The sequence below is a fragment of the Notothenia rossii genome (genome assembly GCF_949606895.1).
Source record: "Notothenia rossii genome assembly, chromosome: 4".
Taxonomy (NCBI): Eukaryota; Metazoa; Chordata; class Actinopteri; order Perciformes; family Nototheniidae; genus Notothenia; species Notothenia rossii.
Window position 1 is genome coordinate 87,973,094 of NC_136902.1, and position 13,833 is coordinate 87,986,926.

The 13,833-nt window shown below is 41.9% G+C and overlaps 3 protein-coding genes across 6 annotated transcripts in view; 2 read left to right on the forward strand and 1 right to left on the reverse strand.

Moving 5' to 3' along the window:
* Positions 1-257: 257 nt before the first annotated feature.
* dnaaf1 (dynein axonemal assembly factor 1) lies at positions 258-4,317 on the reverse strand (the record flags this gene model as incomplete). The annotated part of the gene is made up of 2 exons (XM_079673883.1): positions 2,487-4,317; positions 258-1,084 (listed from the first exon to the last, which is right to left on the reverse strand). Exons 1-2 carry the CDS (start codon positions 4,123-4,125, stop codon positions 258-260), a joined length of 2,466 nt encoding a protein of 821 aa, XP_079530009.1. The 5' UTR covers positions 4,126-4,317.
* A 399-nt stretch (positions 4,318-4,716) lies between these two features.
* Positions 4,717-7,940, forward strand: mrpl44 (mitochondrial ribosomal protein L44). The gene is made up of 4 exons (XM_079674378.1): positions 4,717-5,017; positions 6,076-6,544; positions 6,649-6,827; positions 7,268-7,940. The coding sequence occupies exons 1-4, from the start codon at positions 4,842-4,844 to the stop codon at positions 7,440-7,442; spliced, it is 999 nt and encodes a 332-aa protein (XP_079530504.1). The 5' UTR covers positions 4,717-4,841; the 3' UTR covers positions 7,443-7,940.
* Positions 7,941-8,772: 832 nt separating this feature from the next.
* The window catches only part of agfg1a (ArfGAP with FG repeats 1a), a 33,512-nt gene continuing 28,451 nt past the window's right edge, over positions 8,773-13,833 (forward strand). For 2 of the 4 annotated variants that reach the window (XM_079677889.1, XM_079677890.1), the window contains exon 1: positions 8,773-9,139. In XM_079677889.1, coding sequence (XP_079534015.1) covers positions 8,973-9,139 — 167 coding nt within the window. In that variant the 5' untranslated portion in view covers positions 8,773-8,972. The remainder of the gene's footprint in view (positions 9,140-13,833) is intronic. The other 2 variants (XM_079677891.1, XM_079677892.1) reach the window with 1 other exon arrangement.

Genomic DNA, 13,833 nt, shown 5'->3' on the forward strand with positions numbered 1-13,833 from the left:
TTATTGAAAAAATATGATTTACTTCAAGGCCACCCTAATATAAAAGTGTAAGAGAAAAAAAATCAAATATTACAAAGAAAACGTTTAAGAATGTAAACTTTATTCTGTTTTCACAGCGAAACAATTAACAACCATAGGAACAAACTGGCTTTGAAATGTTTAAACAAAAATAAGCTAGTCAACGAATCACATTAAATACAACAACAGCCAAATATGGTCTCACTCGCCTATTAGCATACGTAGCATCCTCATTAGCATCATTCCACCTCCTCAATCAGGCAGCGAGGTGGAGCGGGGGTTTGCTTTGGTTTGATCCTCAGCACTGGCTCAGAATGGATTGCCCCATCTCCTGGATACACTAAAGCATAGGAGCTGTTGGAGACCTCAGAGGATCCGCTCTTTAAGAACGACGCCATTTCATCCTGACCGAAGCTGGGGCTGTTATCGCTGTCGCTCTCCGTGGATTCTTCCTCTTCCTCTTCTTCTTCCTCTTCCTCCTCCTCCTCCTCCTCCTCCTCCTCCTCCTCCTCCTCCTCCTCCTCCTCCTCCTCCTCCTCCTCACTGCTTCCTGATATGACTTCTATCTTAGGTCTGTAAGCTTGCTGAGATGAGAACATGGCCGTGTAGTCCTCTGTGTCCACGTCCTCCAGGTCAGGCAGGTCTTCGATGCGCAGTGAGCGCTGCAGAGGAAGGTGAATGGTCTCCAGCTGCTCGTCATCCTCCAGCTCTGTAACCAGCGGTCCTGGACCATGTGGTGGTAGAGCATCTTCAACCGGAGACGGCTGCTTCTCTCCAAACTGCTCGATCAGGTTTTCCTGCTCTGGATTCTCTTTCTCTTCCGTCACAGATGTCTCCAGGTCATCTTCCTCTAACTTCTCCCTCTGTAGACCTTCAACTTCTTCCAGATGTTCACTGTTTGGCAGATGTTCATCGGACCCCTGTGTGGATTCACTCTGCAAGAACTCTTCGTGAACATCCAGGCAGTCCTGCACGAACGACTCGATCAGCCCTTCTTTTGATGGAGTCACATCCTGGGTTTCATGATCCTCACTAGTCTCTGGAGAGGTGGAACCCTCAGTCAACCCTGAACAAAAACATGACAACGTTAAAAGATGCTGGAGCGACTTCAGGAACAACCAAAGGCGCTGAGAGGCTGAGGTCGGGCCTGGTTGTCTTTGCTATATCAAAAACCTTATTCAAAGTACAACAGAAGTCCCCAGTCTCTGATATTCATGGCTTCCAGAGATGGCCGAAGTACACACATCCTTCACTAAAGTACAAGTACAGATACTTGTGTTTAAAAATACTCCCCTATTTGAATAAACTTCTTTACTCAAGTAAAAGTATAGAAGTTTGGGCTTTGAAACGTACTTAAAGGTGGGGTATGTAATTTATTTCAGATACACTTTTTGTTATATTCCATGGAATGCTCTTAACATCCCGCGCCAGCTAAAATCTCGCCTAGGGCAGCAAATTGTCTAGAGCCGGCCCTGCATTCACTAATCGCACTTTCTGTAGGACGTTTTATATTGGTATTTTTCTAACTATATTTAACCGGATGAAGGATTTTAGTCACGGACGTCTGGATCTTAAATTATCAGAGCAACAAGCTGAGCTAGCTCGGTTAGCAACGCCGAACTGGAGAAACACATGAAGCTACTTTATTCAGTGTTTTTACCTTTTAATCACCGGGTCCGTTTGCTTTAGAGATTTGATTGTGATTGGTGGTTTGCTGTCAATCACTCAAGTACCCCTGACATGAGAGCCGCAAGTTTTCCTTTTGTAGCAAGCAGCAAAAGAATTGTAACATGAGGTGTTTGAGTTAATTTGCCTACTTAATATCGCACGTCCTAAAAAAATATATATTTAGAAAAATCATAATTAAAAGAATCGCTCGTCCTGCGATGTGAATATTGCGCATGTCGCGATTATCGTCATGACACAATATATCACGCAGCCCTACTACAAAGCATGATCTGTTTAGTATTTCAAGGCCAAACACTAGAAACATGTTTTGGATCTGAGACCTATAATAAAGTAATGAAAAACAGTATAATAGGGGACCTTTAAATAAAAAACAAAACAATGTGTAGCTCCAACAAACCAGGTATACGTATGGCATAATAATTATTCACTATCAATTATTTGAATGATTACTTGCTATCATCGCAGTTTTGTAACGGAATATTTTCCACTGACATTAGGACGAAACAGGCGCGCAATGACAGTAAATAATAATGATCACGCCACCAAATGCAGATTCAAAGTAACGTGCCTATTTAAAAAATGTAGCAAGTAAATAGTACAGGTATTTGTGTTAGAAATTAAATAGTTGTCAGAAAAATAAATAGTGGAGTTAAGTGCTGATACCAGAAAGATCTACTTAAGTAGCCTACAAGTACTTCACCACTCCCCCCCCCCCCCCCCCCCCCCCCCCCTTCTCCTACAGATGCATACCCATGTATGTGAGCAACATGTTTGTTTACCTTTCTCCTTCAGCTCTCGCAGGCGTTTTCTCTCCAGGGCTCTGTCTCTGATCTCTGTCATGGCATCGAAGCTGTCCTGCATCTTCCTCCTCTCTCGTGTCTCCCACTGCTCCCTCTCTTTACTCTCCCCCTCCAGCCCCCCCACGGCCCAGGCCTCTGCACAGGCCCTGTCTTTGGGGAACACGGGGCGCTCGTCCAGGAAGGTGAGCTGCTTCAGACGCACGATCATGGTCTTCCTGTAGTTTGGGATTCTTCTCACCACCTCGTTTCCCATCAGATCCAGCACTCTGAGTTCTGGCATGGCCTCGAGCACCAGCAGGATCTCAGGGTCCTGGAGCAGATTGTGGGACAAGTCCAGCACACTGATTGCACAACAGTGTCTCAGATGCTCGATGTCCTCCGCGGTCTTCAGCTTATTATGGGCTATCTGCAGAGTGCTCAGCTCCGGGAGGCAGGAGAGGTTCTCTATGGTGCTTATGAAGTTGTTGGAGACATTCAGGGTGCAGAGCTTCACCAGAGGGTCGAGGTTCTCCAGCTTTTCGAGGATGTTCTGGTGGAGGAACAAGCAGCGCAGGTCTGCCTGGGCGTCCAGGTTCTGGATGCGGTGAAGCCCATTGCTCTCCAGCCAGAGACACTTCAGACCTGTGTACTCCTCCAGGTTCTCGATGGTGGAGAAGCCTTTGAAGTGCAGGTACAGGGTGTCGTTCAGGTGAGGTGTGCGGTAGAGTTTGAGCTGCTTACAGTGGTCTCTCAGGAACTTCTTGGTCATGCGTGGCCATTGCTGTTTCTTCATTTCCTCCTGAGGTTCCTGGTTTTCTTTGTTTTCCTGGATTTCTTCATCTTTTATCTTGTCGTCAAACGTGTCTTTTATAACAGAGGTTATTTTAGCATCCCCCATCTTTTCCTGGACTTCTTCATATGTTATCTTGTCCACCACTTCATCTTCAATCTTTTTCTGGACTTCTTCATCGTTTATCTTGTCCACCACTTCATCTTCAATCTTTTTCTGGACTTCTTCATATTTTATCTTGTCCTCCACTTCATCTTCAATCTTTTTCTGGACTTCTTCATATGTTATCTTGTCCACCACTTCATCCCCCATCTTTTCCTGGACTTCTTTGTCTTTTATCTTGTCCTCCACTTCATCTCCCATCTTTTCCTGGACTTCTTCATCGTTTATCTTGTCCACCACTTCATCCCCCATCTTTTCCTGGGCTTCTTTGTCTTTTATCTTGTCCTCCACTTCATCTCCCATCTTTTCCTGGACTTCTTCATATTTTATCTTGTCCTCCACTTCATCTTCAATCTTTTTCTGGACTTCTTCATATGTTATCTTGTCCACCACTTCATCCCCCATCTTTTCCTGGACTTCTTCGTCTTTTATCTTGTCCTCCACTTCATCTCCCATCTTTTCCTGGACTTCTTCATCGTTTATCTTGTCCACCACTTCATCTCCCATCTTTTCCTGCACTTCTTCATCGTTTATCTTGTCCACCACTTCATCTCCCATCTTTTCCTTGATTTCTTCATATGTTATCTTGTCATCAAACGTGTCTTTTATAACAGACATTATTTTGGCATCTTCCATATTTTCCTTGACTTCTTCATCTTTCATCTTGTGATCCACTTCGTCTCCCATCTTTTTTCCTGGACTTCAGGAGTGGACTCCTCCAAAAAGTTACATAAAATCAACAAGCAGCATAAATACAAATTATAAATACTTGTTTAGTATTGACAATCTAGCAGTTTACAAGATGTTTTGTCCGGCAAAAGTTCACTCGGCACTCTCCGCTCCGTAAGCTAACATTAGTTAACGTTTATGTTTGTTGCCATGGTAACGCTCACTCAACCGTCAGGAACGGGCCGTTTCTTGTTCCGAGTCGGACAGTTTAAGCTGTTGCACCCTATCACTATCAGTGCTACAAAAAGAGCACCAAGGAAGATCATTTGTAAACAAGGCTTAGATAGGACAAACTAGACTGAATAAAAACATCGCATTTAGCAGAAGAAACATCCATCAGGACTATGTGAACACTGTCAGGTCGAGGAAACAGTAGAACATGTCATACAGGCAAGAAAGAGAAACGTTAAAGAAATAAATCAGGAAGCTTGAAGTAGAATAACAAAATCCCAAAATATTAGACATCGGGTCAGGTAGACTCATATTATTAAAGACGAACATATTAATAAAGATAATTAATCATTTTATTGTATTTTTTATAATAATTATGGTCCACACTCCAGCACAGTAGGTGGCGGTAATGCACGTTTAACCCTGGTTGCAACCTGGCAACCCGTGCAAATAATAAGTCGGACAGTTTAAGCTGTTGCACCCAGTTACTATCACTGGTCAACATGGCGTCCGGATTGTTACTAAATCGTGGTGTGCTAACATTAGGGATTCACTGTCAGCGTGTGTGCAGAAACGTGTCGGTTTCACAGGTTAGAGAGAAGAAGCGATGGATGAAATCATACACTCACCTCATGGCGAAGAAGCTGAAGCTGGAAGGACCTCCAGCTCCGAAGCCACGGTGAGGCTAACATTAGCTAACGTTAGCTAACAGGGGTTCACCAGAGAGCATCTCAAGGCCATCAGTGCATCTGACACATTGGTCACTGTGCGCAGAGGTGGAGGAAGTACTACCGTTGTGTACTTAAAAGTAGAAGTACCAGAGTGTAGGAATACTCTGTTACAAGTAAAAGTCCTGCATTCAAAATGTTATTCAACGAAAATTACAAAAGTATTAGCATCATATCAGAAGTACTCATTATGCATATTAGCCTATTTTCAGAAAAACATTATTATTATAGTCATTAAAGTGTTGTCAAAGATTGTAAAGGTTTGAATGACTTTGTATACTGCAGGGTAGCTTCAGAATTTACTCCGGGTGGAACTAAAGTCTGATTTAAGAGTTGATTATATTTCACATCATTAATCTAAATCTGCAAAGTAACTAAAGGTATTCAATAGTTATAGTTGGGTAAAAGTACAGTATTTACCTCGATACTTTACACCACTGATATTGGTCACTGTGTTTATATAATGTAGCCGATAGAGTTGGCTTGATAAATAAAATAATATAATTATATTTGACACACTATCAGTACAAATGTGTTAATCAGAGAGTGAGTTGGTACAATTTCTACTGATTTTAATGTGGACCCGGTGGTTACTGTGCACAGTTACATTATGCCATCTCTCCAGCCCCAATTTGTGCTTTTTATTTTATTTTAAGAATTTACCGAAAGGTGCTGTTCACGGTGCTTTACTTAACTTTTCCCCCTACTTTCTACCTCACTTTTAACTTGTGTTTTATTTTCTATTTTTAGGATGTTTGTTTGTTTTATACTCTTGTTCATTTACACATGTGCAATACCTTGTTTACATGCTGTTGTGATTAAATCTAATCTAAACTCTTCCTGTTAGTGCGAAAAGTATTAACTTTAGTGGACAGTAAGTTAGGGACACAACACCAACACAAGTCATAAGTAACAACCCCTTTTTTGTAATTATGTAAGACCTATTCTGGGACATTTTTGTAGAGTAAATCCGGATTTTGATTTAACTCCATGTGTGACTCCCTTTCAGCTCTCTACAGCCTCAATGGGACTTCCATGCTGAGGTCCAGGCGTTCAGCTCCCGGCTCCAGGAGAACTTCTCCCTGGACGCCCTGAAGAGAGCCTTCATCAATCCCTGTTACCTGCAGGCGGAGCTGGAGAGGAGGCGGTCGTTGGGGTTGGACTCGGAGACCACCGCCCTCGCTCTGAAAGACAACATTCAGCTGAGGGAAAAGGGAGAGGGTTTCACTAAAAGCTTCCTGTCCGACTGGTGCAGGGCCAACTTCCCCAGGCTGCGGAGAGAAGGGGTGGAGAGCGTCGTAGCGCACCTCACCAGCTCACCAGTTGTGACCTATGTAGCAAGAAACCTGGGCATTGAAGACCTGACCATGAGCGCGGAGTGTCCTGTTCCTGACGACGTGCTTCACTCCACATTCATGGCTGTGATCGGAGCTCTGGAGGAGAGCAGTGGAGCCGAGCACGCCGGATTGTTCCTCAGGGTAAGAGGCTTGCTGCAGGTTGTTATGGGTAATCAACATTTTGTAAAAGGCAACTTGAGTTGTCTTTCCCGCAATATGATGCTTGTCTTCTCCCCTCTCCCTAGGATTTCCTGTCCACTCAGCTGATAGGGAAGGACCTGTTTGACATGTGGACAGTTGTGGACCCCATGGGACTGCTGGTGGAGGAACTCACTCAGAGGAACCTTCCCCTGCCAGAGCCTCGGCTCGTCAGGGCAGCAGGAGCCAGTACCGTCCTGCCGCTGTACTTTGTCGGCTTGTACAGGTATGTGTGCTGTTGTGCATGCTGTAATATGAGTTCAATAAGATATTGAGATTTTTGTGACAGTCTCTTCCATATAAATATTGTAGGGTGGACCATTGATGCTTTCACACAATTGTGGAAAAATAATTACATTTTTTGGCTAAGTGGGTAAAGACAAATAATAGTGACAGCACTTCACTGTACTGCAGCCGATACAACCAGGCAAACACAATCTTGGACAAAATCTAGTGTCATTTCCCAATAAATAGCCAAGTCCTAGATGTTATCCACGTGACAGTAATTTAAGATTTACTGACAGAAAAAAAAATGGAAGCTGACATGAAACCACGTTGCATGTTAAACTTATAAGGGTTTGACTGAGATGCCAATCATTTGTAAAAGACCTGATGGTTCAAATTGTTTTGTGTGTCATCTGACAAGTGTATTTGTTTCAAATTTAGCGACAAGAAGCTCTTGGCTCAGGGTCCGGGGGAGACGCTCGTAGCAGCAGAGGAAGAGGCCGCTCGCGTGGCCCTCCGGAAACTCTACGGCTACACGGAGAACCACAGACCCTTCGACTTCTCTCCTCTACAGCCACATCAGCAGCCATTAATCCAAGCAGTCAGCAGCAATTAATGAATTAAAAACTCTTTTGCTGCAGCAGAAAATTGGACATTAAAGTGGCACGAATGAAGACGAGGGATCATTTGGGATATAGTACATCTGGGTGTGGATAATGCTATTATACGGATTGTAGAGAGAAGGTCAAGGAGCATAAGGTCACCATTGACCTTACTTACCAATGTCAATGTCAGTCCCCAATACAAAAGAGAACCAATTAAACATGTTGTATAAAAAAAGTAAAAAAAGACTGGTGAAGGGGCCAGGTTTCCACTATATCGGACATCATCAATCAAGTGTTTCTGAATTAATGTAATATATTCAAGTGTGTAAAGTCCACAGTTGCCATAAATTACATTGGCTAATAAACTTCAAGCTGTTCAGCAGAACATGCCACAAAACAGCCCTCATGTTTGTTTTTTCTTGTAAATACTCATTACTAATTGCCATTTGGTTTACTCTGTATGCTGTTATAACATTTTGTTCATCTGTAATAAAAAGTTATAAATATGATTTATTGTGGATTGTGTCTATTTTCTTTCATGTAGAATATTCCTTTAGGCACATTTTTTAATATCTAGTGCCAAGTATTATTCCTGGAAATGGTTCATATTCTCTGCAGTAACCAGACCAGCCCTCGTTTTTTTATACATAAGAGAAGTATTTACTGTATCATATAACACATTTTATTTATTATGCCATTGATTTGACATGCATGGTTTCATCTAAGTTACTTATATGTTACGTGTTATGTTTAAGGTATTTTTTAACTAACTAACTCAAATGCAGCATAACATACAAAAAGACTAAGAATTAGTGTTGCAGTGACTATATGTATTCACAGGGTGGCGCTGATGTGCTAAAGAAAGACTTGTAGCTGTCTATGCACTGTCATGATTGCAACCAAAGAGACATTTAAGAGACAAGACAGTTAACGTCCTTTTCTAACCTTCCGTTTTACATTGGCAAGTCCACGGCCAAGTCACCGCGTGTGCTCTTTAAGTAGACTACTTGTTTTACCTCATAACCTTATAATATATACAGAAACGAATATATAAACACAACATCGCAATAGACGCCAGTCAAAAGTGGTTACCACGGATCACGTACACGATATTAGAGCAACATTATTAATGTAGACCACTAAGAAGTAATAACGCTCCATTTAAATATATAATAGGCTTAATGAACAGAGACCTAAGGGAAATGTGTGGGAATATTACAACATATTGGAAAGTAACGTCATCAATATCTGGCCCTGCCCAAAAAACCGAAGTGGTGTACTCTGTATAACGGGATCAAACGAACCGGAAGTCGACGGCAGGATTCATCTTGTTCCGTTAGTGTCGCCAATCCAACGCCTCAAACTCTTCTTATTCGAGGAGGAGACGCAAGGCCCCCCAACCCATTCCCTCTCTGTCTTTATCACGGGCCGGCGACCGTTTTAAAAGCACCAGCCCTTCCTTTGTTTTAGCTCTAGCTGACCCTCCTTGTCTCCCCTCCCCGGGTTTTATTGAGCCCCTGCTGCTGTAATATCCCCTAACCATGGCGGCGAGTGCGAAGCGAAAACAGGAGGAGAAACACCTGAAGATGCTGAGAGAAATGACGAGTTTGCCTCCCAACAGAAAGTGCTTTGACTGCGACCAGCGCGGCCCAACCTATGCCAACATGACTGTGGGATCCTTCGTGTGCACCTCCTGCTCCGGCATCCTGTAAGTTACAAGTGACCTTAGCTTTAGACATGGCGCAGCACACGATATTGGTAGCTTCAGCTCCATAAGGAAGCCTGTTAGCCGCAAAGCTAACGGTAGAGAGGTGAGAGCAGTGTGAGTTGTTCTGTCTTGACATTGTCTGATGTGTTGGGCGGGGTGCATGGAGGTGTCAGTGTTAGCACGCTAATGTAGCAACCGTGACTAGATGCTAGCAGTGGTGGAAAGTAACGAAGTATATTTACTCAAGTACAATTTTGAGGGACCTCTACTTTTCAGTATTTCATTTTTTGGCTACTTTTCTAGTTCTACTCCATTACACTTATTTCATACCTTTTTTTATTTATGTATTTGATCTTTCCTTGTCTTATTTATTCTGAATTGTATTTCATGTACCTCTAATTCATCTGCAATGTCTTATCTATGCTGCTGTGACGAAGACATTTCCCAAATTGGGATCAATAAAGTATATCTTATCTTACTTTGCAGATTGGATTAATGATGGGAAATATAATCAACACATAAATCCGAATTAAGCTACCCTGCAGTATACACAGTCATTAAAACTAGCTGCACCTTTACCAGCTTTGATAACACTTTAATACAACAATAATTAGGAGCAAAACATTTGATAGATATTATTCTGAAATGGACCAATATAAATAATGACTGCTTCTACTTTTGGTAAGTTTTTTTTTGATGGCAATAATTGTGTACTTTTACTTGAGTAACATTTTGATTGCATGACTTTGACTAGTAACATAGTATTCCTACACTCAGGTAATTCTACTTCTACTCAAGTACAAGACCTGAGTGCTTCTTCCACCTCTGGATGCTAGCTAACTTTAGCTTCCAATGTCAGCTAGTGAACTTATCTGACACTTTGCAAAGCTAGGTCTAAAGATAAGCCAGTCACCAGCTGCTGCTAGTGCCAACCAGTTGCTGCCTGGCAACGTTTAAAGGCCCGCCTTGTATCCGAGCTAATTGATTTAGTTCTGAGAGCCCAAATCCCCAACATACCCACACGCATGCATGACGTCACACGTTTAAATTGTCTGCTGTTAAACTGGGTTTTATTTGTATTTTTAAGATTTAAAAAATGAAGTGTTTCGTTATCATCAGTGCTGGGAGAATTACTGAAATCCTTTACTTAAGTAAAAGTAGAAATACTTCATTACAAAGGAAAGTCCTGCATTCAAAATGTTACTTTAGTAGAAGTATAGAAGTATTGCCGGCTAAATCTAAGTAAAGTATCAAAAGTAAAAGTACCCATTATGCACCATGGCTCTTTTTAAAGTATTATAATATTATTGAATATTAAATTATTCCTTCTTTTGATTGCTAACAAATACATGTAAGAACATTTAAATGTTGTAGTTTGTGCATATTAAGACAATTTTAGATCTAAAAATATGTATTCGTACTAAGGTACTGCATTATATCCTATAGTGATGTCACGTGTTTTTTATGTAGCAGGTCACTTTTGAGTGTTAAATAAATTTAGTGGAGTAAAATGTACAATAGTAGAAGTGTAAAGTAGCATTAAATGGAAATACTCAAGTAAAGTACAAGTATGACAAAATAGTGCTTGAGTAAATGTACTTAGTTACTTCCCACCACTGGTCATTATACTCATGAGTAGATAACATCAGTTAGATTTCAATAAAGTGTTAACGTTGCTTAATGTGAAATGATGGCAGAGACTCGGGCGTGGGAAAGCAACGTGACTTGGAGAGGCTGCAGATAATGCAATAACCGGTATCTATTTCATCATCAGTTGCATTTGGTCCTGTAATCTCCTTCTGTACCGCATCTAGATTAAATCTGAGAGACACAAACCCAAACAATGCTTTAACTTTTTCTTAAAAAATCTGTCTGACCCCAAAACCTTTTGTGTGCCAATGCACTCGTGTCAGCAGCGATCTAGAGCATTGATAGTGTCTGTGTAGCCTTGCTGCTGGATGTTTTTGACTTTAGATAATGGTTGTCTGATTTAAAGCGTTGCCGTGCAGTTGTGTAACCGAGCATCTGTAGCTCTGGATTTGGGATTAGTGGAGAATCCCAATCCATCTCTTCTTATTCCTCTAAAGATATCCCACTGTGCTATCTTCTTTTTGGATTTTGAAAATGTTTTTTTTGTGATTGGGGACACATTTAGAAAGTAATCAAAAAATGGTTAAGACAACTTGCTTGCATTACTTTCTGAAGGATTTAGATGTATTGCACAACAACTGTAACATTGGCATACATTAAGAAGGTAATGTTTCCCTTCTATTATGTTAATTGCGCAATATTGTGCTCATCCCAACATGATCAGTCTCCCCCGTGGACATTTGGTTCTCTTGAAAACAAATGATGCCCTCAGACCCCAAACTAACCGAATTCGATATCAAAAAAGTCTTCTGTTCACACGGATACGGCTCAATAAACGTGTCCGTCCACACGAGACCGCTCGACCCGCTGTAGTACATATGCCGGGCCTGTAAGTGGCGCTGTACTTCCGCAACAAAATACACCAAAAGCAGCGAAGAAGACCCCCGAGCATGGTTGCCATGGTTGCCTGGTTGCCCTTCTGTTTATTCTCCGTGGTGGATTTAGCAACATGTAGTTCATGTAGTTCTCCATGTCCACTTGTAGCTGATGGTTGTGGTAGAGGAGCTGTAGATTTTGCACTAACATCTGTAGCATGGTCGGTAGCAGTAGTTACTGACCATGCTACAGCATTGAGCAGCAGAGGGGGGGCTATAGCTTCATCTTTATCAAGAAATGATCGTATAGGACTTCCACACGGAGCCGTTTGCCCCCCCAGAGCATTCCGTCCGCAGATCTATCCACCTTGGGACCCGTTATCGTTTGCGGGGTCCGTTTCCGCGGTTCTGTTACGGCCTCGTGTGAACGAACGGGCTATACGCGAGAGAAAAGTAGCAGATACAACCCGTTTCGTTCTCGTGTAAACAGCGCCTCAGACATGAAGTGCTCAAATCCATACAGCTCAGTTTTACACCTGTATACCTATCTTGCAAAAAAGACATGACCCAGGTCTAGTTTACAAATCATTAATGTATTAAAGTCCTCTCTTTGCCACCAAATCCCCTCTTTTCTCACTGAAATGTTACCTTGGTTTACGTTATAAACTACAAATCCTAAGCCTTCGCAATTAAGTACATTTAATCACAGTAAATTAGCAGTGGACAATTAACAGCTAACTCAATAATGTGTTCATCCGTCCATCCTGTTCTGCATTTAGATTGCTCTCTAAATGCTTTATGGAAATCATCCTTCCATTTCTGAGTAATGGTTATTCTAATAATGTGGCCGGGGGAAAGGGAAAGTATACGTGACTCGGTAATTCCCCACTGATGACCTTTGTGGTTTTATTAGTCGACACAGAACGGATGAATTCATGGACAAAATACTACGCCATTTGTTTTTGAGACTTTGCATAAGATAAAGCCCCTGTTTGACTTGTGCCGTGACCTTAATCTGTACAAACAGTTTTAGCTGTCTGCACTCCAACATGAAGGTTATTTTCTGTAGCGTGGAAAATAATCAGATTTGCTGTGTGTTTGCTGATACACAGGACTCCACTGTGAATTTCCCCACCCACTCACCCTATGGTATTACAGTCTGTAAAGAGAGTTAATGGACTTCTTTAATAGCTTGAGATCACAATCCCCTGTTGTCTTTCACACCTTTTTTATAAAGACAAAAACATGTTGTGGTGAAATGTTCTCAGCAGATGAGTGTTTGCTGTGTGACTGATGTTTGCAGGATGCCTGGTGTGATTGTCGGCTCAGGAAATGGTTTGGCCCCACTGCGCTGCTACATCAGCAGCTTGTGCTGTTTGCATGTGCCGCAGGAAGTGGCAGAGAGTTCACCGTCTTCTGCCTTTCTCTTTACTTTGAACTCTAGAGTTGCAACGGCAATGTGAGGGAAGTATTCAAGCTCAGACTTGATGTGTTGTTTTGGTTACTGTCTTGAATAGCAGCCCCTTTTTTGAATAATAATAATAGTGTCAAAAGAAACAATCTCAACGACAGATAATCACCTCATGAAGCCTTAACATGTTGTATTTACTGTAAAATGTTGCTCTTATGTCTTAAACAGGACGTTTGACTGGTGAGGGATTTTTTATTTAAGGAAGTGGTTTGCCGCTGCTTTTTTCCTATGCCGGTTTTGTTGCAGTAATCTTGTAAACGTCAAGGGGTGATAGCAGGGGCACGACTACTGCTTACCACATACCACCCCTCCCCCCCCCCCCCAATAGTTGTGGTTGTTTAATGGGTGGAGTTGGAATCTGCTATGTAAACACATTCCTCATCAAGGTGGAGGCCTTCCCAGGAGGAACACCGCTCACAATGTGTCTCTTTCTGGAGAGTTGCCCACAGCAGGAAGTCACCCCTCTTGAACTAAGTATTACTAAGTGAGCAGGGCTCCGACGGTGACGTGACAGAAGAAGGGAGACGCCACCGACACTTAACGTCCTGGAATATATTCCTCGACTTGAACATTTGAAACTGAGAGTTTCGTTTTCTTGCTTCCCATTTGATTTTTTTATAATATTACATTTCATTTATATAGCACACTTTAAAAACAACGTCATCTCAAGGTGCTCCACAATGCTATGAGGAGAAATTAATAAAACCAAAAAGTTATTTAAGGAGCATATTGAATAAAATATGGTAATATGAAAAGGT

Coding starts and splice junctions, on each gene's coding strand:
- mrpl44 (XM_079674378.1), top strand. CDS start 4,842: ATGGCGTCCGGATTGTTACTAAATCGTGGTGTGCTAACATTAGGGATT. Junction 6,545..6,648: donor ACGCCGGATTGTTCCTCAGG/GTAAGAGGCTTG, acceptor CCCTCTCCCTAG/GATTTCCTGTCCACTCAGCT. Junction 6,828..7,267: donor TACTTTGTCGGCTTGTACAG/GTATGTGTGCTG, acceptor TTTCAAATTTAG/CGACAAGAAGCTCTTGGCTC.